We start from the raw sequence: 26249 nt of genomic DNA on the forward strand, positions 1-26249 counted from the left end.
AGCCGGGTATTTTGACTTACAGTTCCTCCAGATTGTCTGCCCTGGGGAAGAGGTAATTTTTCAAGGGGATTGTTTTTGTTTCCCCAAGAAGAAAAGGCAAATGGATGCTTGGGTGGTCAAAGAATAACTGTGTCTATTACAGTAATAATCTTGGCTTTGCCACTGAACTCCCTGATCAAGATGTTCCCTCTCCAGGCTTCAGTTCCTACTCTGAAATGAAGGCACTGAGTTCCACACCAGGGTGACTCTCAGAATCTCTGGTGGAACTTTAGAAAAATCGGGACACACTCTCCTCGGCCATCTGTTTTGATCAGCTTTGAAACTTCTCCTAGAAGTCCTTCTTACATCTCATTGGCCAGTACTGGGATACACGCCCACCCCTAAACCAATCACTGGCGAGAGGGGAATGGAGGACGGCCAATCAGATTTGACCCCTGCTCTTCCAAAAACCAGGGAGAGGGGGTGGCAGTTGGCTGACCCCAGCAGGGTCTACAGTGCTTTCTCTCTCTTTGTTGGACGGATTTCTTTGAACCAGTGGAGCTTGAAAGGTGGGGGGTAGGAGTCAGGGTGTCCTTTTCAGTCCGGAAGTGGCCATAAAAGTTGTGTCCTCATTGCTCCATGGAACACCCCCAGAGGGAGGCCATCTGTGACCTGCCACGTAGCTCAGCCGCCCCAGGTATGAAACTTACCTAAAATGTGCCAAAGCCGGTGGCAAACCTGGAGAAGAAAGAAACACCAGGTGGTAGCATCCAGTAAATAAGGATTTGGGCTGAAATGAAAAAAAATTTCACCTTGCCAGGCACGACGGCTGTACCGATGTTGACGTAAGGCAGGTTTTAATGATGGTGCCAAGTAAACTTGGCCGTGCAAGTTGGGGGCTGTCCCCACCTCAGCTGTCAACTCCGCTTACCTTCCCGAGAGCTGGCAATTACATGGTGACACTTTTCCACTCGTGTGTGACCTAACACAACCACTCTTCTCAAAAGTTGGTAACTAAATTTGAGGTGCTGAAAGAAATATTGCAATTGAAATAAAGCTTTAGGGAACGTTTATGCACCTTGGAGTGAATTAACGTCTCGGGGAAATTAAAAAAAGGCTCTTCTCTAAGCACAAATATATACTTTTCACGTTCCTTTTTAGGCACCATGGATTTTAATAGCAGTGTAAATCAGATTTTACAGGCCACATATTTCAAGCATGGAGTTCATTAAATGTGTGAAATTTGACATTTGCTTCAGGGCGTGGCTAGGGTCCCTAGTAATGAACCACAAATTGTGTTGGGCTTTCTGATCAACTTCAAGACGCTAAAACCCCTGTGGAGTTGCACAAAGAGGCAATTTCCCTCCATGCCTTCCCCAGCCTGGTTCTCCCTGGAGCCCTCCTTCAATGGACCAGGTGCAAATAGGGTATGTGGTTCCACCATCTTTATTCAAATTGAGAAACATGGGTCACGTAATCTTTTAATTGATTTCTGAGTGGTGTCAATGCATTTATAAATTCAGTGACCATTTACTGGGCACCTACTCTGTGCTAGTTTCCATGTTGGCTCTGGGGATGCAGTGGTAAAAGAGACAGTGTCTCACCTGGCGGAGTTTGCAGTTTGGAGGGGAAATGAACATAGAATGATAATCTACTTTTGCCAACAATTAGGAATCGCCAACTGTAAGAAGTGTTATGAAGGAAAAGCCTGGGGTGTTATGAGGCCCAGGAGAGACTCAGGGAGTCTCTTGAGTCTCCTGGTTCCTGCCTGTTCCAAATTATGGGGAGGCATAATTTTTTTTTCTGGGAGTATTAGGAAAGGCCTTTCTAGGAGTCATAGTTAAACTGAGACGTGAAAGATGGATAGATCTTAGATAGATTAACAGTAGGGGATGTGGAGTGGAGGGAGAGGGGATAGTGACAAGGCAGAGAGTGTGTCCTGCCCTCAGTTAATCAGTGACTAAATATTTATGGACCACTTGTGTTCTGGGTTAGGCATGATGATGGAGAGAAGGATGTGGAACTTGTATCAGCTGAGACTCATGGTTGCAAGCAACAGAAGCCCGATTAATTGGGAATTTATTGACTCATGTACCTAAAAAGTACAGAGTAGGGTTAGCTTCAGGCATGGCTGGATCTAGAATGAAACTGATATCAGGCATCTGCCTCTATCGCCTGGCTTTATTTGGTTTGATGTTTGCTTCTTTCCAGGCAGAACCTCTCCTACTGGTGGCCCCAGGAACCTAGGCTCATCCCACTAGTTTTCCAATCCCAGTCCACAGAGTGGCTCCTTCTCATTAGCTCCAGCAGGTTTGAATCTCATTGGTCGGTCCCTCATCCAACCCTGAGACAATCACTGTGGCTGGAAGTGTGAGATGCCCTGCTTGGCCAGCTCTGGGCCACATGTCATTATTGGAGCCAGAGAGAGGTGGGCTGAGCTCCACCTAAGCCACAAGAATAGGAATGGAGATGGAATGGTTCCCCAGAGGAAAATGGGGGTACTGGTGTGAAAAGGTGTGATAGCAGATGTGGGGCAGGCAGACCATCTGCCACAAAATCAAGACTTCAGGTGAGTGAGTGTTGGGATGTTTCACCAGGTGGCCTTGAGGGCAAAGACGCATTGTGCTTAGAGCTGAATGAAGATGTCTTCTTGTCGTCTAAGTCCCTGTCTCTGAGAAGGAATAGGAGGTGTACAAATGACTGGAATTCAAGGATGGGTGATAAGTTCTTTGAGAGCACTACAGGGACAGAAAGCAAGGCAGTGGCAGCTATGACATTCTCATGGATTGCAAGCTTGCTTGAGAAATGCCTTAAAGAAGAATTAGTGTTTTGGTAGACAGTGATGTCAGGAGGGCATTTCAAGTCAAGGAAACAGCAGGACTAAAGGCACAGAGGCTGGAAGGTGGAGTACATTCCACTAACTGTTCACGATGCCATTTTCTCAGAAGTATAAAGACACATAGGGAAATAGTGGGAGTACAGCTAGAAAGGAAGCTGAAACAATATTGCTCAGTTGCCAGTGATAGAAACTCACGTCAAACTAGTTCAAACTTAAAAAAAAAAAAAGAGGGATGTAGTGAGTGGGTAGCATTGACTTCAGGCACAGCTGTATCCAGGGACTTTAAGATATTTTATAGACCACTTTTTTTTTGATCTCACAGCTCTGTTTTCTTCTGAGTTTGCTCTCCCCTTGTGTTGGTAAGATGGCCCTCAGCAGTTTCTGGCCTGCCTGGCAACACCAACAGAGAGAGAGAAAGAGAGAGAGACAGAGAGAGCCCTTCTTTCTCAGCAGTTCCAGCCAGAAACCTGGTGTTGACTGTGGTTGGCCTGACCTGGCTCACATGGCCAACCCTGAACCAACTCCTTTGTTCAGGGGAACGTGGCACATGCCCAGCCTGGGTCACACAACCCCCTCCTGGACGTGAGACTGAAGGCAGCCCCCAAACCACATGGACTCAAAGGGGGGGGACGTGTGACTCCTCCCTCTTCCCCCAAGAAAACCCAGAGTGAAGTTGCCAAGAGAAGAGAAAAGGAATGATGGAAAACCAAAACAGCAGACATCCACCACAGGAAGGTTTAACACCATAGTGAGGAAGCTGGTATTTATTTCAGGAGGCAATGGGGAGCCATAGAGGGTTGTTGAGCAGGGGAGTGATATTATTATCCAAACTATTCTTTGGGAAGATACCCTTGGCAGCGGTGGTGGGAGAGGGGTTGGTTGGAGCGAAGCAGAAGACGTGACGCGAGGGGAGAAGAGGCTTTTGTGATGGCTCAGGAATGAGATGTGAGTCCAAGGTGGAGCAGTGACTGCCCAAGTGGAAAAGAGACACCCAAGTGGGAGGAAATGGATGGGATGGGATGGGGGATGTGCCGGGCAGAGCGCACGGAGGCCCATGAGCCTGTGGGGCACTTGTTCAGGGCAGGCCGTTGGGAACCACCTCCTTGGAGATGGTGGTGATTTTGGAAGGACATGACCCCAGGCGAAGACGGGGCTTTGGTAGGAGAACAGAGGGGCCGGCGTCTCACCTCTGAGAGCATTTGGGGGCCACTTGTGAATCCCGCGGGCATTTGCATTCTGACTCCAGGGAGGGTGGGTCGTCGGAGCAAGATGCCATTTTCCACAAAGCTTTCCAGATGTTTGCTTTGTTGGTTTGCTTTATTTATTTATTTATAAAGTGGTAACAACAGAGAGAAGAAAAGAAAAAAAAAAAAAGCAAAACCGAAGTTGAAAGTGAGGATCCCTGGAGGAGAGGGGCCTGGGAAACGCCGAGGAGACTGGAAGTCGGAGGGAACACTTGCCCCCCACCGGGACCTGCCGGCGTCCCCCACTCCCCTGGCTGTCTGGGGTCAGCATGATGTCCCTTCTCTTACCCTGTGCCCAGGCCCTTGAAACCCCTCAGGGAAGGAAGCCACTGGGTTTTCTGTGATCCCAGCCAGAGTGACTGAGACACCCCAGGCCTCCTGCCTCTGTCCAGAGAGCAGCCACGAGGCTCCCTCCATAAGACCCTCGGGGAGCAGCTCCCTCCCTAGCTCCTTACCAGGCTTGGTAAGAAACATGGCTGACCCCATGTGAAGCGCAAAACCTTTGAGTCTCAGTCTACTCATTTACAAAATGCGGACTGTACTTTGCTTACCTCCTAGAATAATGCCCTGGGGAGCCCTGGAGGTTGGCAATGGGTCTTTACTTCCAGGGGTGGTGTCCTTGTGAGAAATCACATAGTGCAAATTCCTGCTGTTGGGCCTTGGGGCTGGTCTGTGGAGGGAGTTGGGGCCAGTGGGCACCTCGGTGCCCTTGTTGAAGGGTGTGGGGCTGGACATCAGTTAAGACACGCTTGGGTACAAGTAATCTGAAACCTGGCCCAAGCTGGTAAGGTTGCCAAATAAAAGATAGGACACCCAGTTAAATTTAAATTTTAGATAAACAACAAATAACTTTTTTAGCATAAAGTTGTCCGAAATATTGCATAGGGCATACATATGCTAACAATTTATTATTCGTTGTTTATCTGAAATTCAAATTTAACCCATACCCCGTGTAACCTTACAAACTGATTTAAGTAAAAAAGGAGTTTATTATTGAAAAGTCCAGGGGTGGACTTCAGGCTCAGTTGGATTCAGGGGTTCCAGCAATGGGGCTGGGATTTGGTTTCTCTCTCACACTCTTGGCTCTGCTTTCACCACACTGACTCTGCTCCAGCTTGCCCCTTCTGTTGCCACATTGGTCACATCCTTCCACCTTCATTTCCAACAGGAAAGAGTGAGTCTGTCCAAAGCCGGGTTGAAGGCCTTTTGTATAAACACTGGCCCTGACTTGGTCATGTGCTCATCCCTGAACCAATCATAGTGGTCAGGGGAGTTCCATGTGCTGATTGGTTTAGGCCCTGGTCACATGATACCCCTCCTCCCTCCCTTTCTTCCTCTCTTTTTCCTTCCCTCTCTTCCTCCCTCTCTCTCTTTCTTTTTCTTCCCCCATCTCTCTCTCTTTCATGTGTATATGAAAAGACATTTTGTTATTATTTCACTGTATTGGTGACTACACCAGATTGCATTTTTTCAGATGGCACATGGAGCATGGGCTAACAATTCTCTTTGATTCCCGAGAACCTCAATATCACAATATCTGTGTTTTGGAGAATCCAGTTTCTGACGGCGTCTGTGGTATCATCCCCAAGAATAACAGCGGTGCTTAGTAGTGTAAAGACCGTTTTGCTGAGTTGTTCTATCACGTTCGCTGCTCAGGGTGCTCCCCTTTCTTTCTAATCAGATCTTCAGCAGGTGGCCCTGTGTTTCCTCGTGATGATGCACAGGACCTGGTGGAGGCATTGGTTTTGTGGGTTTTTACGGAATGTCCACAGAAGGGTGAGGGTCCTGGTGTCCTGCCCTCAGATATTGAAGCAAGCTCTACTTTGCAGTTCTAGTGGTCCGGAAGAGAAGAATATGTGGATTTATGACAAACACAATATAAAGCTCCATTTGGGAACTGGAATGAAATGCTTCAAGATAGCTCTCGTGATAGCACCCGTTTCACTGCTCTTACTGCCATGGTGAGTCAAGATGCTTATCAGGAGGTGGGAAAAAAAAGTTTCAGAAAAGTCCTTTTAAGATCTACTTCTAGGCATACCAGTGCTCATCCTTTGACGCTCCTCACCGTGGACCCACCATCTTGCCTCCACAGGCAGGTGTGTACACTGCCAAGTGTGTAGACTGAGGGTTGGGGAATTGCCAGAGAGAGATTTGGGGGCTGTTTTGTCAGAAGGTGGGTCAACTGACATGCACTACTGTGGGTCTGGGTGAAGTCCTAGCCCCACTTGCCCCCAGGCTCACCCTTAAAATGTCACCCTTGATCGCATCTGAGGGGCCAGGGACCACTGCACATGGAGGGTCCCATCCTACCTGGCAGACCCCCAGCCTGCCCTGCATGGGGCCAGCTGTGAGGGAGGGGAAGAAAATCAGTCACAGAAGCAAAGGGAACATCTGCTGGGTCCCTGCTTGGTCTGTCGGCTCTGGGCTGGAGCTTTACACAGCTGGTCCCTATTCCTCACAGCCGCTATTTGAGATACGTGTGATCATCTCTGTGTTACATGTAAAAAAACTGACTGTGTCACCGGGCACACTTGTGGCGCCAAGTAATGCAAAACCTGACTCGAACTGGCTTAAACCTTAAGGAAGTGTATCATCTCATTAGCAGGAGCTTTAGTGGTAAGGAGGGTTTCAGGAGCTGCATGATCAAAGCTCCAGCCTCATTTCTCTGTGTTTCCCTTGGTTTGTCCTTGCTTTCCTTCAGGGTCACAAGGTGGCCCCTATCAGCAACTGAGGCCCCAGTTCCAGATCTCAAACTCCTATGGATGGAATAGGAGATGTTGCAAATGACAGAACATCCAATTCAAAGTAGCTTACTTGAAAAAGAAATGTTTTCATATATGGGAGAAGCTACACGAGTTTCCTCTGGCTTCAGGCGTGGCTGGATTCAGAGGCTCACGTGTTGTCAGCAGCACGTAATCTCTTCCTATCTCTTGGCCTTCCTCTGTGGTCTTACATTTCTGACATCTTGCTACCTGGATTGCAATGCACCGAGCAGGCTGACAGCAATTCCAGGCTTACATCCTTCTATCTCAGGAGGAAAGACAGAAAATGTGTGGGTGAGATTCTCTTCTCTACTGGTTCAAACTAAAGTCCCAGGGCTGATTCTCACTGGCCTGGGCCAGTCGCTCTGGATGCCGATAAGCTGGACCCAGGTCACATGCACATCCCCAAAGCTGGGACAGACTCAGTCCTTCCTGAACAGCATGAACTGCGAGTCGGAAAGGTTTGATCCCCAAATAACAATGGCAGCACTCTTTCCGGAGCAAGAAGGAAGGGATGTTAAGGGCTAGGGGCAAAGCCAGTGGGTATTTAGAGGGCGTCTTCCTGCAGCAGGAGACCCCCAGCAGGCCGCGGCATAAGGTCCCTCTCACCCTCAGGACCCTCCTCCCCGGTCAGGGTTTAAGGTCTGTCAGGACTGGGGCCTGGAGATTGTCTGTCGCCTGTGTCCCATGCTCTGACTTTTCAGGTTTGGGAAGAGAGGCCGGTGGCAGACAGTATCCTCCCTACAGCCTTCCATTCATGGCTCCCATTTTGGTTTTTAATGAGTTTTGCTCTTAAAGCTGATTACAGTGCAATTGTATACCGTCTGCCTGACTACAAACTGAGTCAGCACCATGCGAAAGGCTCACTTTGAGAGAACCTAGTCTACACAACTAATCCAGCAGACTGGCATGTCTTCATAAGAAGGAGGGAGGGAGGGAGGGACGGAGGGAAGGAAGGCCGCATGTTGATAAACACAGTGCATGGAATATAAACACTCCCCAAGGAGTGATGTCATAGGCTCCTGCTCCATGGGGCCAGGTTCTACTTGACGACCATCTTCTTGATTCACCAGCCCAGGCAGAGCTCCCAGACACTGAAGAGTGGGCTGCAGAAAAAGCTTCTGAAGAAACATCAGATGGTTCCCAAATGGAGTAAATTGAGGGATCTTCCGGAGGACGTGGATCTTCCCACATCTGCGTGCCTCTGGGAGAAGTTGCCATGCACACATGGGAGCTGGGCAGGTTTTGGGTAAAAAGATTGGGAAACTGGATCCATTTGGCCCTGAAAACGAATGTGTCTGAAGTAGTATTAAGTTTCTAATTTTCCTCTAGAGCTGGGGTCAGCAAACTTTGTAAAGGGCCAGATAGTTGATATATTCAGCTTTGCAGGCCAGCTGGTCTCTGTTGCAACCCAGTTGTACCACTCTACCGTTTTATCAGGAAAGCAGCCAGAGAGGACCCATACGTAAACGTGTGTGGCTGTGTTCCAATAAAACTTTATTTATAAAAACAGGCAATGGGCCAGATTTGGTCATAGTTTGTCAACTCCTGACCTAGACCAAAGAAACTGTAGGAACAGTTAGTGGCCTGAGTCAGGAAGCTGGTATTTTTTTAAAGTCAGTTTTACTAAATCATAACCTACGTACAATGAAATGCACATTTAAAGTGTGCAGTTCAAACACTGTTGACCACCAACCCCCCAGTCAAGATACAGAACATCCCTGTTGCCATTGGCTGTTGACCCCACCCTCCACACAGCCACCTGTTACGCTGACTGCCGTCCTACAGATCGGTCTGGACTGTTCCAGCATTTCATATGAATGGACTCCTGCAGTGTATTCTCATTTGGTCTGTAGAAGCCGGTATTTGAAGCCCTTCTGGTCTGTTTAAGGAATCTCTTTGGTCACTGTGGTGATTTTCAACTGTATCTGAGTTCTCTGACACACTGCCCTTCAAAAGGCAAAGGCGGGGCCTTGCTCCTTGGCCCTGAAATGTGGGCTAGACTTAGCAACATGCATCGGGGAGCAGGATGTGGTGGGAGTGATGGAAATGACTTCCGTGACTGGTCACAGCCTCTGGTTCTGCCTGGTTCTCTTTCTCACTCTGAGGGCGGCCAGCTGCCATGCGAAGAGGATGCTCAAGCAGCCTGAGGAGAGGCCCACATGGGGAGGAACTGAGGCCTCCTGCCAGCATCTAGGACCCAGGTACCAGCCAAGAGAGGGAGCCTCCTTGGAACCGGATCCTCCAGCCACAGTCAAGCCTTCAGATGACTACAGCCTTGGCTGACATCAAGATGTCATCATTGAAGTCAAGCTTCAATGCAATAAAAGACCCAACCAAGCTGCTCTAGAATTTCTCACTCACTTTATGTGGGAGAAAAAAATGTTTATTGTGTTTGAAGACACTAAATTTTGGGGTGATTTATTATGCAGCGATAGATTACTAATACCGTCACTGACACATTGAGTCCATCTATCCATCCCTCCATCCATCCCCCCATCCATTTACTTATTCATTTCTTCATTCAACAAATATTGATTTCTTTAACAAATTGTAAACAATTTATAAAATGTAATGAAATTTAGAAAGGTTTCTATAAAAATTGGTAAGATATTTTCGAGGGCAAATGCTTCCTTTACAGAGTATGCTTTAGTTATCTAACAGCAATGATTTTTTTTTTTGGATTTATTTATTTTTTATTGAAGTATAGTTGATTTACAATGTTGTGTTAGTTTCTGGTGTACAGCAGAGTGATTCAGTTATACATTTATATACATATTCTTTTTCATATTCTTTTCCATTATGGTTTATTACAGGATATTGAATATAGTTCCCTGTGCTATATAGTAGAACCTTGTTGTTTATCTATTTTATATATCGTAGTTTGTATCTGCTAATCCCAAACTCCTAATTTATCCCTCCCCACCCCTTTCCCCTTTGGAACCATAAGTTTGTTTTCTATGTCTGTGAGTCTGTTTCTGTTTCATAAATAAGTTAATTTGTGTCATATTTCAGATTCCACATGTAAGTGATATCATATGGTATTTGTCTTTCTCTTTCTGACTTACTCCACTTAGTTTGATAATCTCTAGGTCCATCCATGTTGCTGCAAATGGCATTATTTCGTTCTTTTTTATGGCTGAGTGGTATTCCGTTGCACATATGCACTACCTCTTCTTTAGCCATCCCTCTGTTGATGGACGTTTAGGATGCTCTAACAACAGTGATTTAATAGCTAACCCTGAACTGTGAACGGTTCTCTTTTGAGCATGTTCTTAATATTAACTTTCATTACTGTCCCCATTTTGCCGATGAGGAAACTGGCTCACTGAAAGGTTGAGTCACTTGCCCCAAGGCCCCACGATCAGTAAGTGGTGGAGCTGAATTAGAACCCAGGGCCCACAGGCTTCATCACTGTGCTGTATGCACCCCTCCCCCCTCCCTTTGCTTGTCCCCAGGGAGACATTTGCCACGCACCTCTGGGTCTACCTGCTTCCACGTCTGTCACTCTGCAAGGCTTGTGCTCCTCCAGGCCAGAGACCATGTCTTTTCTGTCTGTGTGGTACTGGACCCAGAGCAGGACATCAACAGCTGTGTGCTGACCGACTGACCAGCTGGAGTCAGGAGATGGATGGACGTGGCATGCGTTGCACTAAGAAAGCCCAGGGGATCCTGAACAGCCGTGGCACTGCCCCTCTGCTCTCGCGTGAGACTCTGTCCTGCCCACAGAGGCAGACGGCCCCAGAGCCTGCTCTCCTGGGCTGGATCACAGCTCGGAACGCAGAGAGCCCCAGAATAGGAACACTACTCCCTCGACTTGGCAGCCCAGAGCCGGCTGACTGGGGTCCGGGATGAGCTCTGTTTACCTTGGAAGGCCCGACCTCTTTTGTAACATTCACCCATTGTTGCCAGGAGCCCAAAAATACCTTTATTAATGGAAAAACGGGATGACTCCACAAAGAAATATTTTGACAAGCCCAGAGGAGCCAGTGGGAAGGTTCAGAGCACATCCTCAGGAAGCTGGGGCTTCTTATCTCCTAGGGAGCCCGGCGGGGGAAAGGGCAGCGTGCTTCTCCTGCTGCGTTTCCGTGCGGGGCTCCCAGGCACAGCTTACTGGGCTGGATTGTGCTGAGGTGGCCCCTGCAACGTGGCCTGGTCCACGCCCCACTCAGATGCAGCTCCCTGGGACCCTGTGGTGTTATCTTGGGTTACTGCCCCATCGGGTGTTCTCTTTCGTGGCCCATTTCCTCTGACTGCAAATGAAGGATTGGAGCTGCTTCTAGACATCTTTCTGGGCTCCCAGGTACCTACCAGTGCCTCCTGGGAGAGGGAGGTTCCAACTGCTTTTCTAGTTCTTCATGGAGACCAAAGGGCTCAAGTAAGGAGTGTCTTCCTCCAGCTGCACTCACAGAGCCTAAGGCTCCCTAATATGTACCAGGTGCTATTTTAAGCACCCTTATGCGTGCTAACTCCTCACAACAGCTCTCCCATCGGGTAATATTACTCCCATTTTGTAGATGAGGAAACCAAGGTACAGAGAGGATAAGTAGCTTGGTCACAAAACTGGGGAGAGGCAGAGCTGGGATTTGCACCCAGACCAGCTGGCTCTGGAGCCTCTTTTTTTTTTTGAAATTATTTATCTATTTTTGACTGTGTTGGGTCTTTGTCGCTGCGTGTGGGCCCTGTCCAGTTGCGGCGAGCGGGCGCTACTCCTCGTTGCGGTGCGCGAGCCTCTCACTGCAGTGGCCTCTCCTGTTGTGGAGCAGGGGCTCCAGGCGTGTGGGCTCCAGTAGTTGTGGCTCACGGGCTCTAGAGCGTAGTCTCAGCAGCTTTGGCGCATGGGCTTAGGTGCTCCGTGGCATGTGGGATCTTCCCGGACCAGGGCTCAAACCCCTGTCCCCTGCAATAGCAGGCGGACTCCCAACCACTGTGCCATCAGGGAAGTCCCTCTGGAGCCTCTTAACCCCACCCATGGCCATCTTCTGAAGCACATATCTGATCCATGTTACTCAGTGTCTCTGTACTTGATGTCTTTATACTCTTAAAGTGAAATTCATATTGACTAGGAAGCAAGTTCAGCTGTTGTACCAAAGATCCACAAATAACAGGAGATTCAACAAGGTAGATATTTGTTTTTTTCTTACAAAAGAACCTGGGTGGGAGGTCCAGGGTTGATATGGAGGCGCCATGATCCTTAGGGACCTGAGCTCCTTCCATCTGACATCTTTGTCTTCATTAACACAGTTTCTATCTCATGGCCCAAAATGGCTGCTTGAGCTCCTACCATCAAGTCTCCATTTTAGCAGGAAGGGGAGAAGGGGAAGTGGATCATATGTCCTGTCTCTTTAAGGGTTTGATTCCAGGCTCTTCCGCCATGCGACCTATGGTAAGTCATTTAACCTCTTTCATCATCTTTGAAAAAAAAAAATTGAATTTCTTTCAAAGGTTATGAGGATTAGATGAGTTAATACATGTCAAACACTTGGAAAAGGGCAAAGTGTAAACCCTCAATAAATTTTAGCAATTATTATTATTGATGCCGTTTAGATGACACTTTTCCTGACAGTCCCCACCCCCACCCCCGTGACTAGGTTATGTTGCTCTCTCAAGTGTTTTTTGGCTCCCCAAGCCTCTCCCATTAGAGCACTAGAACCCCGCTTTGTAATGTGTGTTGACCTTTCTTGCCCCCACTGGATGGAGAGTTCCCCAAAGACATGCACTCTCTGTCTTGTTTCCTCACTGTATCCCCAGCAGCAAGTTCAGGGCCACAAGGCAGGTGCCCAGAAAACTTGTTGAATGCATGAAAGAATGAATATTTCCAGTGACAGCAGGTTCACTACCATAGAGGAGACTTCCTCAGGGCCTTTGCACATGCTGTTCCCTCTGTGCTCAATGAGTTCCCCAGCTAGCTGCATAGCCAGTTCTCGTACTTCATTCAGTTCTGCTCATGTCACCTCTTCAGTGAAGCCCTCCCTGACCACCCTGGTTAAAACTGGCTCCTTTGCCCATCATAGCTCCACTTTCTGTTTCTTCCTTGGCATATGTCACCACTCATCCATGTCGTCTGTATTCACATGTTCTCTCTTGATCTCCCCCCTGGACTGTAAGCCCGCATGAGGACAGCATCCTGTATCTGTTTTTCTCGTGGCTGCAGCCCCAGTGCCCAGAATATTGCAGGTATGTGACAGCATTTGTGAAACGAATAAACAAAGCAACAAGACAGGCCTATTGATTTTTAAAATATGAGGAGAAAAATTCTAGGTATATGCACCTCAGTCCCTTTTTTTTTTTTTTTAAACAAAAGGCCTGAATGTTTCAAGCTTAGCTCTCAGAAGAATGCAAACGAGATAAACCTTTCCTTCTCCCCGCCTTTCTCTTTCTTCTGCCGGCAGGAGGAAGGCAAGCCAAGCCGATTCCCTCTCCCTCCACGTCAGCTCTCCAGCTTCTAGGAAAAACTTCCCCAACCCTGCGGGCCTGGGGCATCCAGAGCGCTGCCGTTGGCCTCTTGTCACATCCCGGTTCTGCAGCGGAGGGAGCCCCACGGAGCGGCAGGCTCTCGCTGGAAACTCGCTGTCAGCAGCCCGGTGAGCTGGCAGAGAACGTCGGGGGTTCTCTCCAAATGCCTCGGAAATCTCCCCGTTGGGTCACATTCCGGCTTGGGGGACCCTGGGATAACCAGGGCTCTGGGTTGGCAGCCAGCGGCTGATTGGGAGGTAGCAAGATTCAGCACTTGTGAGTTGGAAAAAGCGGTGCTGGGTATTATTTTGGGAAGAGGCAGTCATGAGAACCTCCAAGAGAAGATCAGGGAGGCTATTAAAAGCAAGACAATGTATTTTAAAATGAACCAGGCCGGGGAGACACCTCGCTCCCTGCCACAGCCAGGGAACTGGGAGTTCTTTCCGGATGAGGTGAACCTTTCCATCGCTTGGAAACGGGGAAAGCCTCTCCAGCTACCCAGCCACCGCCCCATTCCTTCTTCCCTGCCAACCCCAGCTGAGCATCTCATCCATCTCCTCGGCCACGTGACGGAGTGAGGGTCCTCCCCGGCCAGCTGAAAAGGTGGCCAGACACTCAGGCCTGCCTGCCATTCATTCGACAAACCTTGAGAGGACCTGGGAATAAGGCTCCGGAGCGAGGCTGCCACTATCCAAGTTCACGCTGTCTGCTCCTTACTATTTGGTGACCTTGGGTCTCTGTGCCTAAGTTTCCTCACCTGCAAAATGGGGATAATAGTAGTCTTCCTCCTACAGAGTTGTCGTGAGGACCAAATGAATTGGTATATAAGGACAGCTTGGGAGGGAGCCTGTCACAGAGACATCACTCAGTAGACATATGATAGGATGATTTACTGAGTACCCACCAGTTCCAGACATCATTCCAAGCCCCAAGTAAGACAGACATGGTCCTCTTTTCCTAGTCTGAGTCATAACCAAGTAAACAAACCGATGAGACAATTTTACATTCTGTTATTTACTCATCAAAGCTTTTTGAGGTCCAGCCATATGCCAGGCATCATTCTTGGTGCTGAGGAGGCAGCAGTGAATAAAACAAAGTCCTGCCCTTGTACAGTTTATCTTTTAGTTGGGAGGCAGGGGAGACATATGATAGACAAGTGAATATGTAATTTATTTGTGGTAAGTGATTCACCACTTATTTTGCTTATTATTGCTCTATAGAAATACAACAGGTGTAGTGATTGAGATTTGTGGAGCGGGGTTGGGCTTTAGGGCAGAGGAGCAGATTTTAGAGATGAAGGTCATGGAAGAATGTGTTCATAGGGTGACAACTGAGACCAAGAGCATGAAAGAAACCGGCCATGAGAGATCATGGGACAAAGGGTTCCAGGTAAAGGAGTAAGGAAGCGCAAAAGCCACGAGGCGGGACCAGGTAGGAAAGGACTGTGAGGCTGGAGCAGGTGAGTGAATGGGAGAGGGAGGGAGATGAGATTGGACACGTGGGTTGGGTCAGGTCTTGGTGGCCTTCGTATTAGTTTGCTGTTCCCTCCAAACTTAGCGGCTTAAAGGAACAAGCATGTAATATCTCTGTGGGCCTGGAGCAGCTTAGTTGGTCCTTGTGGCTGTTGGTAGGAGGCCTCAGTTCCTCACCATGTGATCTCTCCAAAGTGCTGCTTGAGTGTCCTCACAACCTGGCAGCTGGCTGCCCCCAGAGTGAGTGATCCAAGACAGAAAGGCAGAAGCCACACTTCTTTTATAACCTAGCCTCAGTAGTCACATGCCGCCATTTTGTCAATGTCCTACTGTCACACAGGGTGGGAGGGCCTGGACAAGAACAAGAATACCCAGGTGGGCACCAGTGGGACCTTCTTAGAGGCTGGCTATGACAGCCATGGTGAGGTATCTGGATTGTATTCTAAGAGGGATGGGAAATCTCTGAAATGGTATCTTTGATTGATCTGGGTACTTGTAAAACTGCTGTAAGTAGTGGCAAGATGATAGTAATTTTAGTACAATTATTGAGTGCTTCCTTTATACCAGGCACTGCACTTAGTGTTTCATTAGACACAATGTCATCACATCCTCATGTCTCCCTAAGACATTGGTATAGCTCCATTTTACAGATGAGGAAGCTTGCAACCTCCCCAAAGAAATGCTATCCAAGGCAAGCCCTCCTCCCACTGGAGGCCAGTAGAATTACCCAAGTAAAGAGAGAAGAGCGGGGATAGGAGGAGAGACGAAGCAGCCTGCTGGAAGGCCCTGTAGCGAGGAAGGACACAGATGATTGGGGGCTCTGAGTACTTCTGGAGTTCAAAGGTGTCAGAGGTGAGCGATGAGGCTGGAAGGGGTGCGGTAAATTTGATAGGTCTTAGTAGGCCACATATGGGATTCTGGACTTCATGCTGAAGGTAATTATAATCCAGTGGAGCAACTGAGTTGACACTTGAGAGGCAGCGTTGCCTGGTGGGTCGGAACCCAGGCTCTAGAGTCAGGTGGTTGGGGTTCTAATCCCATCTCTGCCACCTACTGGCTGTGCAACCTAGAGCAAGCTGCATAACCTCTCTGTGCTGCAGTTTCCTCCTCTGTAAAATGATAATCCTAGGATTGTTCAGAGGAGTCAATGAGTTCATACCTGCCCCACAGCAAGTACTCAGTAACTGGTCACGTGATAAGAGATCAGTAACCCTCACCATTCTGGTTTTCATACATCTGGGTCTGTCCCACTTTCTGTGTTTGAGACACGTGGGAGTCCAGACCAATTCTAACTGCTGTCTACCTTCCAGCCATGAAGGGATTGGCGGTCAAGGTGACCGACAGGTGAGGATGGCACTTGGGCTATAAACGCAGTGAGAGGACCAGTGGGTGCTCTCCTTGAAGCTGCCCAAGTCCTCTTAAATATTCCTGGTGTTGAATCAGTTGTCTGGGTAGCACCAGTAAGTGATGTCTCAGCAGAAATACCTGCGTTTCTTATTTGGGAGGCTGTTGGAGGGAAGAGATTCTAATAAAAGGCTTCCCCGGTGATTCAAGGTCTCCTTCAGCCCAGATGTCTTGCAGTCTCCCTGGACCTTTCTCCCCATGGCCACCTGGACGCCTTCTATTTGCTTTGATTCAGCTTCTCTTTTGCTTTTTCCTCATACGCTGGCACGTTCCCACCCCAGCTGAGAGCTTCTATTTTGGGGAGTTTTCGTGGATAATTTTGTGGGCGGAAGCTCTCCCCCCCCACGGAGCATCCCTTAAAAAAAGGGAGAGTGCTCGAGAGAAGTGAAAAACAGTGGGTGGTTCAGTTCAAAAGGACAAAATATTTCTTGCCCTGGCACTGGGAGAGGAAAGAAATTGTCTGAGGAACCGAAGAGCAGCTAAACTAAGAAGCTGAAAGCTGCAGCCCATAAGGGCAAATTAGGTGACTCAGCTGCCACTCCCCCGGCTTCACTCCTTGTAGTATTAATGTGCTTTAAAAGGGAAAAATGCTTAACTGTGACAAAGAGTGGGCTCTATAAAAATGGAGCTAATGCTTATTCTACCCAGTTCCAAAAGGCGTCCCCCTCTCGGCACCTGTGGAGATCGGGACTCGCCTCCGAGGCCTGAGCCTGGGTGGGACTGAGTCTAAAATTATCCCCGATAATGAGTCTGGCAGAGGAGGGCCCAGCGTGCTCGTTTCCTGCCTCGCTTCTGGCCTCCAAGACCTCGGCTCCCAGGGAGGCCTCTGGGAGGCAGGGGCTGTGGTGCCAAGAACATGGGCTTTGTGGCCAAACAGAGTTGGGTTCCGATCTGGACTGACTGTGTGGACATCAACTCACGGAGTCTCGGTTTGCTCATCTGTAAACAGGGCTCCCAGCGTCAAGCTCAGTGCGATGGTGAAATGGACTAGATGTTGCAAAAAGGCTGCTTCATGCCCTGGATGCAGCTGAGTTTAATAAAGGGCAGCCTGGAGTTGAAGGGCATGGATTGCAGGGTCGAGCAGTCTTAATCCTGGCTTAATGACCACTCACTCCTTGAGTGTAGGAAGGCTTAAAGTATTGGGGCGGCCAAAAATTTCGTTCGGGTTTTTCCGGAAGATCTTATGGAAAAACCTGAATGAACTTTTTGGCCAACCCTATACACACACACATATATACATTTTAAGCGTTTACCATATACCTTCATGTCCTTAGCACCACATCCCGACATCAACTCTTAGGAAGGCACTGATAATGTCCCCATTTTACAGAGTGGGTAAGTGACCCCATGGCAGAGCCAGGCATCTGAGTCTAGAGCCTGCACTTTGTCCTGCCTCTCAGGTTGCCTAAGCCCCCGTTGCCCTACAGAACTTTCTACAGTGATGGAAATGTTCTCTTCTGTGCTGTCAAACTTGGTAGCCACTAGCCACATGTGGCTTTTGAGCACTTGAAATGTGGCTCATGCATCAAAGAACGGGCTTTTAGCTTTTACTTAATTGTTAATTAAATTTCAAGAGCCACACGTGGCTAGTGGCTACCCTAGCACACAGTGCTGGGCTAAGCCCTCCCAGTGTCAATGTATTACTTGGCAGGGGGTCAAGGGACAGGAGTTGATCGAGGACCCTACCTCAGGGCCTGGCACATAGTAGGTGTTGAGTTAGGAGTTGCTGTTCAGAGCACTGCTATGTATGTTGGCTGTCTTCAGAGACGAAGGTTTGTAGGTTTGCCTGCCGCGTGGATCACTGCGAAAGGAAGTTGAGTGCTGAGTTTCATTTGTGCCCAAGACTTTCCTGGTTTTAAAACTGAAAGTCCTGCATCCCAGGAGCCACCTCAATGCCAGGCACACCAGGACGGTTGGTCACCCTGTTCTTGCCTCCGATGATGGGATGCAGAGTCTTCAGGGGATGGGGCTTCCTCAGTAGGGTTCCTTGAAAAGAATCTCTTCCATGACCTTCCAGGCTGCACGCGAGTATCTGCCAAGGAAACCAGCAGGCAAGCCTTCTGCCTTCTCTGTGCCTTGGTTTCTCTTTTGGAAAGTGGGGGAGAAGCCTCCCCTGCTTCTAGGGTGGCTGCGAGGTGTTTGAGGTAAAGTTGCATGGTAGGTGGGCAGATATGGCCGCTCTTTGGGGGAACAGTGTTACTCAAGTTGGAGGCCGCCCTGGCTGAAGCGGGCTTTGAAGTGAGGTGGGTGGGCTGGGGGGCTTTGTGGAACCGCGTCTCCAGCAGGAGTGGTCATGTCTGAGAGCCCAGCGAGGCTCTTATGGGTCAAGGTGTGGAATACAGAGTGGTCCCCCGGATGAAGCCAGCTCCTCTCAATGCTTCTTCAAGTTCAAGTCTGTCTGTGAGAAAGTGGGGAGGGGCTGATGAGTCACCAGCCTTGGTGCGACCCACAGTTTTATCAGAGCCCACAACAGCATCTGAAAGGGCCATTTTCAAAGCTGGCTTTATCTGGGGGCCCCCGATTCCCCACCCTGCACGGGGGTGAAGAGGCAAATCCAGGCTACGTTCAGAAAAAGCGTTTTGACAGCAGGACCTCCCCACCGACCTTCCGGGGTCTGTGGCCTGTTGACGGGAGACACGCGTGGCATCCCCCGGACCTTCTTCTGGAGGCTGTGCAAAGTTCATGACATCCCTTCCCTTTATTTTCCTGTTTATTCAGAGCATGAGTAAACACATGGGTTGCCTGGTTTCCGCGTCTCTGTGGCCATTTCATTATTGCTGGAGCCTCTGAGCATCACTGGAAACCTTGGGTTTTCTAAATGAATCTAAAAATAGACCTCTTTGAAAAAAAAAATCTTGGAGAGTTGACATAAGGCACCGTTATTTATTTCTTTTCCCTCCTCCCCCTCCCCCCGCCTTCTCCCCCGTCCCTCCTCCTCCCCATCAGCCCTGAGCACAAAAAATCTGGGCAGCCAGAGGCCCCGAGGGACTGGGAAGGGCCCCTGGGTCAGTGTCAGGGGGTCTCGACCACCTGGGGTGTTGATTTGAGCCCTGGGCGGCTTTCTCGGAGAGATGCCCGCTTGGAAAACGGGGGGTGGGCGGGGGGGGGCGGGGGGGGGCTTGGGAGTCTTGGGCATGATTTATGCGAAGCTGCAGCGTTCTAGGGAGGCGGCGGCTGGAGCAATCCTTGCAAACAGCCTCCTGGAGCTCCTGCAAGGCCGACTTGGACACTCCCACGCCCCCACCCCCTTCTCCTCGCCGTCGCCCGCATCGCTCCCTCTCCCTGACTTTTCTCCCAAACAATCAGGGACTTGTGCTGGCGGCCGAGGGAGCCACGGAGCTGGCTGGCCGCGGAGGAGGCGACGTCATGGATTCCTGAGTGTGAAGTTTGCAGGAAAGCCCTTAGTTTTGGAGATGGACGGGATCCAGTGGTTTCCATGGCGCTGGATAAACAGGAGGAAACAGTGAGGGAATCCCGTTATTTTACTGCATTGAAAGCCTATAAACACGGAGCGCGGGGAAGGAAGTCGCGTTCCCTCTCGAGTAAGCCGGAGCGCCGAGCCGCGCCGACTCCACCGCGCCGGGAGCCGGGAGCCTGGAGGCGGGAGGCGCGCAGCTCCCGGGCCGCTCGCAGGCTCCTCGGCCAGGGCAGCCCCGCGAGCATGCTTTAGAGAGGACGGCGCCCCCTTGGCTCCTGGTCTACCCAAACAGACCCCTCTCACCCCGCGCGCCGAAACCCCATCCCCTCCAGATGCAGAGAGAGGCTGCGTTCAGACTGGGGCACTGCCATCCCCTCCGCATCATGGGGTCTGTGGACCAAGGTAACTGACTCCCCCTCTATTCCGGACGCTTCCTCCTCCCACCTCTCAGCCCTTTCCCTTCTGCTCTCTTCCCCGGGCAGCGCTTTCAGCTCCTGGCTGAGGTCGCGGGGAGGCCCGGGGACTCCGGTTTCCCAGGGCGCACAGGTAGCGTGGCCGGGAGGAGAGGCGCCCTCTCCCTGGCCAAGGAGGGGAGACCGGGCAGCCGACTTCAGACCACTTCCCGCGGGGGCAGCGAAGTGTCCCAAGGCGGGATTCCCCAGGCCAGTCTGTCAAAAGGATTGTCCCCTCCATGGGACACCGGGAGGGATTCTCGCTCCTAACCGCGGGCTGCTTAACTATTTCCGCGCTGGGCTTTTGACAGCGGATGCCGTTCAGCTGTGTTATTATTATCACCATCATTTTATCATCATCATTATTTAGCTTTCTTTTTCTTTTAGGAGAACAGGCTTGGCATTTTACTATTTCGTAAATCTAGTAATGAAGACTTTGCTTTTTAACAGAGCAGCAGATGCTCTGGGACATTTAAACAATTTTCTTTCCCGTTTTTTGATGTGTCTCATGGATACAGTCCTCCAGCTCCCCCTTTAAAGTGCAATGTACCATCAGTTTGTTTTGCGATCCGATTACACTCTATTTTCCGTGTTTCTGTCTCTTTTTCCCTCCTCCTGGAGTTCGTCCTGGAATCATACTACTTGGATATTACGGGAGGGGCTTAACGTATACAAATATGATATGAAAATATCCCATCTGGCTGGGATTGTGGAGGGGTTTAGGCTGTACACTAATGAATCTGACTTTAAAAGTGGAAACCAGGCGATGTGATGTGTTTTTCAGAGGCCAGCCCTGCAAATAGTGGGGGGCGCTGCCCGGAGGGTAGGGCTGCAAGAGTTAAATGAAATAAATATGCGTAGGAGGAGTTAGCTTCGTGTCATAAAATCAGAGTTGAATGTAGGTTTTGTGCTCTGCGTGGCTGATTAAAGTTCTGGGGTGGGGGGGAGAAATGACAATTTCAGTAAATAAACCTAAGGGGCTTTTTTTGAAAACTGGAGTGGGACCAAATGCCTCGGGTTAGGTAGATGGTGCGCTTTGCCACAGCGGACCTCAGTGACATATATTTTTAGTTGAGTTGCACTTTTGAAAGCAAGACCCTGCCAGCGCTTTGAACGTTTTAACTGGTACCAGTTTATCCTGTTCTCTGCTAGTGGTTAAGCCTATGACATAATGGCCAAAAAATGTTACTAATATTGCATCACCTGTAAAAGGGATGCTCTGAGACAGGCGACAGACATATTAAGGACGCGAATTGGTTTTTATTGCCGTATATACTGAAACACAGTATTTGATGTTATGATGGTGGGGGTGGGAGGACAGACTAACGCCAAATTTAGGTCAATTCGGAAGGAGAGAGCGAGAGCCGGGAAGAGGAATTGGACGTCTGTTTTACTGTGTGATCTCACACAAGCTTCACATTTTGTTGACGCTGCTACACCTCTGCTCCAGGTTTGTGAACTTGGTCCTCTCTCAAGGTGAAGTGTGCGTATTCTGTGTGTGCATGTGCATCGCCTAACCTCCCCAGCCCACGCTCATGTGTGGAGGGATTGTGAGAACGTGCGTGCCAGTTTGTGTGTCCACATGTGGGAGACAGGGCACCGCATTGTTCCCGGCAAACGACGCTTGGCATGCCAGAGCAACTGGGCACACAGAATGCAACTCCAGGCATCAAAGGCAGCTGGAGTGAGAGGCACTTCGACCGTGCCCTGCATTGGGGCCTCCTGAGGGAAACGCAAATGGCCCTTCAAACTCAAACACCACCACGAGCGTAGGGGCAGATCTGAGGGTGCATGCAGTTGGGTGGGGTCATTAAATAGCAAATAGAAATATTTGCATGGTAAGAAAATACTGACCTTGCTGTGCAGTTTTGGGTCAAGGCCCTGGGAAAAACTGAAGATCTGAAAGAGGTGTGTTCAGTTTCATCTGAAGTGGGATGATGGAAAATATTTCAGGAATAAACAAACCCAGGGTGAGCTCTGCTCACTCCCAGACCCGAACTCCCTGCCTTCTGCCTGGGTTAGAATTTCTGCTTAGCTACATTGCAGCTGTGTGATCTTAGGTGAGTGACTTAACCTCTCTGGGCCTCAGTTTCCACATCTGTAAAATGGAACCAATAATAATGTCTCCCTTAACAGAGATTGTGAGAGTCAGTGAGGTAGCGCACGTAAAGCATCTAAAATGCTGCCGTGCTTATAGTCAAGGCTGGATAAACATTAGCTGCAATTCTTGCTGAAAATGCAAAACAGTAACTTGTATTGATATAGAAACTGGATTTCACGGCGGGAATTCTTTGAAGAGATGCAGTACTTTAAACCTCTCATCAAGGGACTTTATAACTTATTGGAGCTTCACAGTGACACAGATTGGGCTAAGATTATGGCTTGCGAAGCCTCCATTTCCTCACCTGCAAAAGGGAATAGTGATGACCTCACAGGGGTGTCATGAGCATCGTATGAAATCATGCATATAAAACACTTACCTCTGGGCTTAACGTGCAGTTAATACACACTGGATGTTATTATTTTCTGACAGTTGAGGACAATGAGAGCCAGCGTCGCCCATGGTCACACAGTAAGTTCGTAGCACAATGCCAGACACACGGTAAGGGCTCTATTGCCTTCCACAGGGGTGAGAGCAGCCATATTATGAGTATTGACTGGAAGCGGCAGGGCAAAGTGTTTTGCAAGTATCAAGTCTTTTAATTGTCAGGGCCACCGTACACCACAAGTGCTGTGATCAGTGTCTCGTTCGCAGAGGAGTGGAGTGAGGCACAGAGAGGGGCAGTAACTGGCTGAGTGCTACCTAGCAGGGAAGTGGTGGAGACTGTAATTCGAACCCAGGCCCTTGGCCACATGCTCTGCTGTCTCTGGAACTTACTAATGTTATCATAATTTTTTATCACATCATTTGACAGATGAGGAAACTGAGGCAGACCAGAGCCTTGTCCTGGGCTTTTTTGCCAACACCGTATTGTTCCTTGACATATCCTGGGAGAGAAGGAAGTGTGGGAGGATGTGGAGGGTATGAGCATCATTTAGAGACGGGGAAACTGAGGCAGCCACTGATTTGTCCCAAGCAGAGGGTGAGTCAGGGAGAGCTCCTTGCCTTGCCTCAGGAAAATGAAAGCACAGTGTTTCCATTTCCACTAGAGGAAGAAAAGTCCCCGTATGGCCAGGAGGCTGTAAAGCCAGCTCTACTTTCTGTCCACACAGAACTGAGACCCCGTCCAAGGGCCCCTCCTCCTGGCTGAGCCCCTCCCTGGCTACCCAGATGGCCCCTCCACCAGCAAGGCCTTCCGGGTCTCTCCTTCTCTTCCCAGAACTTCAGGGAGAATCACTTACTTTCCCAGATGCTCCTCCGACTGCCTTTATTAAGACTTTCCTTAGCTGGATTGTAAGCTTCCTGAGGACAGGGCCAGGTCTCCTGTTTCTGTGAATCTCCAGTGGATCCCAGGTAATGTTTCTACACCCAAGATGTCAACAGCTTGAGATCTGAGTGAGAGGTTCAAATCTTGGCTCTGCCACTTGCTGGCTGCATGACCTCGTGCAAGTAACTTCACTCTCCTGTGCCTCAGTTTCCCCACATATAAAAAAGTGATAGTAATATTGTCTGGAATATTGGTTAATATGTTGAACAACTGAGTATCAACCAATCAGCACAGCAGGAGCAGGGTCCCAAGAGACTCCCCTGCTGGGCCAGGCTTTAACCCTTTATTTGCTGAATTGTAGAGAGGGTCTCAAGGCAGCAGGGGCCCTTGAGGGGGGGGGATGACAGCCATCATTTACCAATCTATGGAGAGTTTCAACCTTTTAGTAAACAATATGAACCTCAAAGTACCCACTTAATTACTAAGTGCTGTTATTATCACTGGACGATTCATTAATTCAATATTTATCCCCCCCCACACACAAAAAAATCCAACCTAAAAAAAAACCAATTACCAAGTGCCTCCCCACACGTATTCTCATTGGCTGGCTCTCACTTACTACACCCATGAGTGATTATTTCACTTCTTAACCTGGAAGAAGCCAGGCAGGTTCCTATTTTTGTTCCTTTGCTAGAACAGGAATTTGAGACTCGGACTGCCCAGACTAGAGAGGAGGCCTCCTCTGGGCTCCCCGGGCCTCCGCCCTGGCACTGCCCCGCCCTGTACTCATCACACTGGTGGTCGTTGTTCATGCCCTGTCTCTGTCTTCCTCCAGACTTGAACTCTGGGAACCAGAAACCACAACTGTCTTATTCACCCTTGTGGCCCCAGTGCCTGGAACAGTGCCTGATACCTAGTAGGTGCTCAGTACTTTTTTTGTTCAATGGATGGAGGAATGAATGAATGAGGCACAGTAGGGGTGATATGACCTGTTAAGGCCACAGAATTAAGACTTAAACTCTGGGGACTTCCCTGGCGGTCCAGTGGTTAAGGCTTTGCCTTCCAACGCAGGGGCTGTGGGTTCGATCCCTGGTCGGGGAGTTAAGATCCCACGTGCCAAAAAACCAAAACACATAAAACAGAAGCAATATTGTAACAAATTCAATATAGACTTTAAAAATGGTCCACATGAAAAAAAATTATAAAAAAAAAGACAAACTCTAAAGCACTGTGCCATCTTTCTGGCTCACTCGCTTCTGCTTCCTTTTGACAATGACAGTGGTTTTGACTTCCATGTTTTCCCACCAAGGGCTGGTGACCTAGGCGGGCTTCGTGCTGGGTCACCTACCAGGCACACGCTCTCATGTTGTTCTCTGGAATGAGTCAGCCCCGAACAACAAAAACAGCAGCCAACACTTATTGAGTGCCACCTGTGTGCCAGGCCCCATCCCCAGAGCTTCCCACGGGCCGCCTCATTGGTTCTCAGGCAGCCAGTGATCACCCCATCTTGCACAGGGAGGGGTAGCCACTGCCCCAGGGTCACATCGCTAATTGCAAAGCTTGGAATCAATCGCACTGCACCATGTTGATCCCTGTTAGGCTGAATAATCATAGCCAGGAGGGGGTCTGTTTTCCCTACCAGACACATACTGTAGGGCCAAGCACTTTACAGAAATGATCTCAGTGGATTCTCACAAAATAACCTGAGAGGTTGGTACGGAATATGATCCTCCCATTTCAAGAGGAGGAGACCAAGACAGGGCGTGGTCAAGGCATTTAGAGGACAGAGCTGATGCCGAAAGCTCAGCGTTTAAGGGCCGCACGGGCCTATCTCTCCTGCTTCCTGCAGCAGGATCAGCCGGCCAGACGGTGAGCTGGAGAGAAGGGCTGCAGCCCCTCCAGGAGCCCGCCCTCCACAGAGTGTGCAGTGGGAGTTCCTCCTGCCTTCCACCTTGCCTTTCTGGGCCACTCAGGAGCTCCTGGCGGCCCCCATCCCTTCCCTTTCCGGTTGGGACCTGCCAACAGAGACTCATTTCCTCAAAGCCTCTCTCAGTGGCCAAAGCCCCGCCGGGTGCTTCTTTGGCCCGACGCTCCAGCGCTCCCATTTCCGGTGCTGTCAGAGCCAGTCCGCGCCAGTCCGCTTACTCCTTGGCACGGTCCACTTCTTCCCTCTGCCTCGGCCGTGCCAGTCTTTCCACCCGGGGTCCCCGCTCCCTTTTCTCACATCTTTCTTCAAGGCCCACCTCATTCCCATCTCCTCTTAGAAGCCCCCTTGACCATTTAATTCATTTTCATCGTTTTGAGCATCTACTATGCGCCAGTAAGCCTCCAAGATGCTGGGGATAAAGTGAACAAGACTGCTGGTGTCTACCCTCACCAGGCAAACATCAAGGGAACAAACCAGGAATATCCAAGATAGTGTGGAGTGGTGTTAAGTGCCAGAGACCAAAACAGGGGAACAGGGCTGCGAATGACTCAGTATATACGGGTGTGTAGTGCGTGGGTGTATGAGTTTCCTGTGGCTGCCATCACAAATTACCACAAACTGGGTGGCTTAAAACAACAGAGATCTACTCTCTCATAGTTTCAGAGACAAAACGTGTGAAATCAAGGTGTCAGCGGGCCATGTTCTCTCTGAAGGCTCTAGGGCAGGATCCTTCTGTGTCTCTTTTAGCTCCTTGTGGCCCTTGGTGGTCCTCGGCGTTCCTTGGCTTGTAGCTGCATCCCGCTACTCTCCGCCTTTGTCTTCACATGGCCTTCTTCCTGTGTGTACGTGTGTTCTGTCCTCTTCTTGTAAGGACAACAGTCATTGGATTAGAGCCGTTAGCCCTATAGGACTTCATCTGAACTTGATC

The 26249-nt window shown here is 49.5% G+C and overlaps 1 protein-coding gene across 3 annotated transcripts in view; it reads left to right on the top strand.

Annotated features, from left to right (window-relative positions):
• The first annotated feature begins 19588 nt into the window (after window positions 1-19588).
• The window catches only part of NFATC2 (nuclear factor of activated T cells 2), a 158763-nt gene continuing 152102 nt past the window's right edge, over window positions 19589-26249 (top strand). For all 3 annotated transcript variants that reach the window (XM_082362708.1, XM_082362707.1, XM_082362709.1), the window contains exon 1: window positions 19589-19976. In XM_082362708.1, the coding sequence (XP_082218834.1) occupies window positions 19907-19976 (70 nt within the window). In that variant the 5' untranslated portion in view covers window positions 19589-19906. The remainder of the gene's footprint in view (window positions 19977-26249) is intronic.

This window comes from Balaenoptera borealis (assembly GCF_965194805.1).
Source record: "Balaenoptera borealis genome assembly, chromosome: 16".
NCBI classification, from domain to species: Eukaryota; Metazoa; Chordata; class Mammalia; order Artiodactyla; family Balaenopteridae; genus Balaenoptera; species Balaenoptera borealis.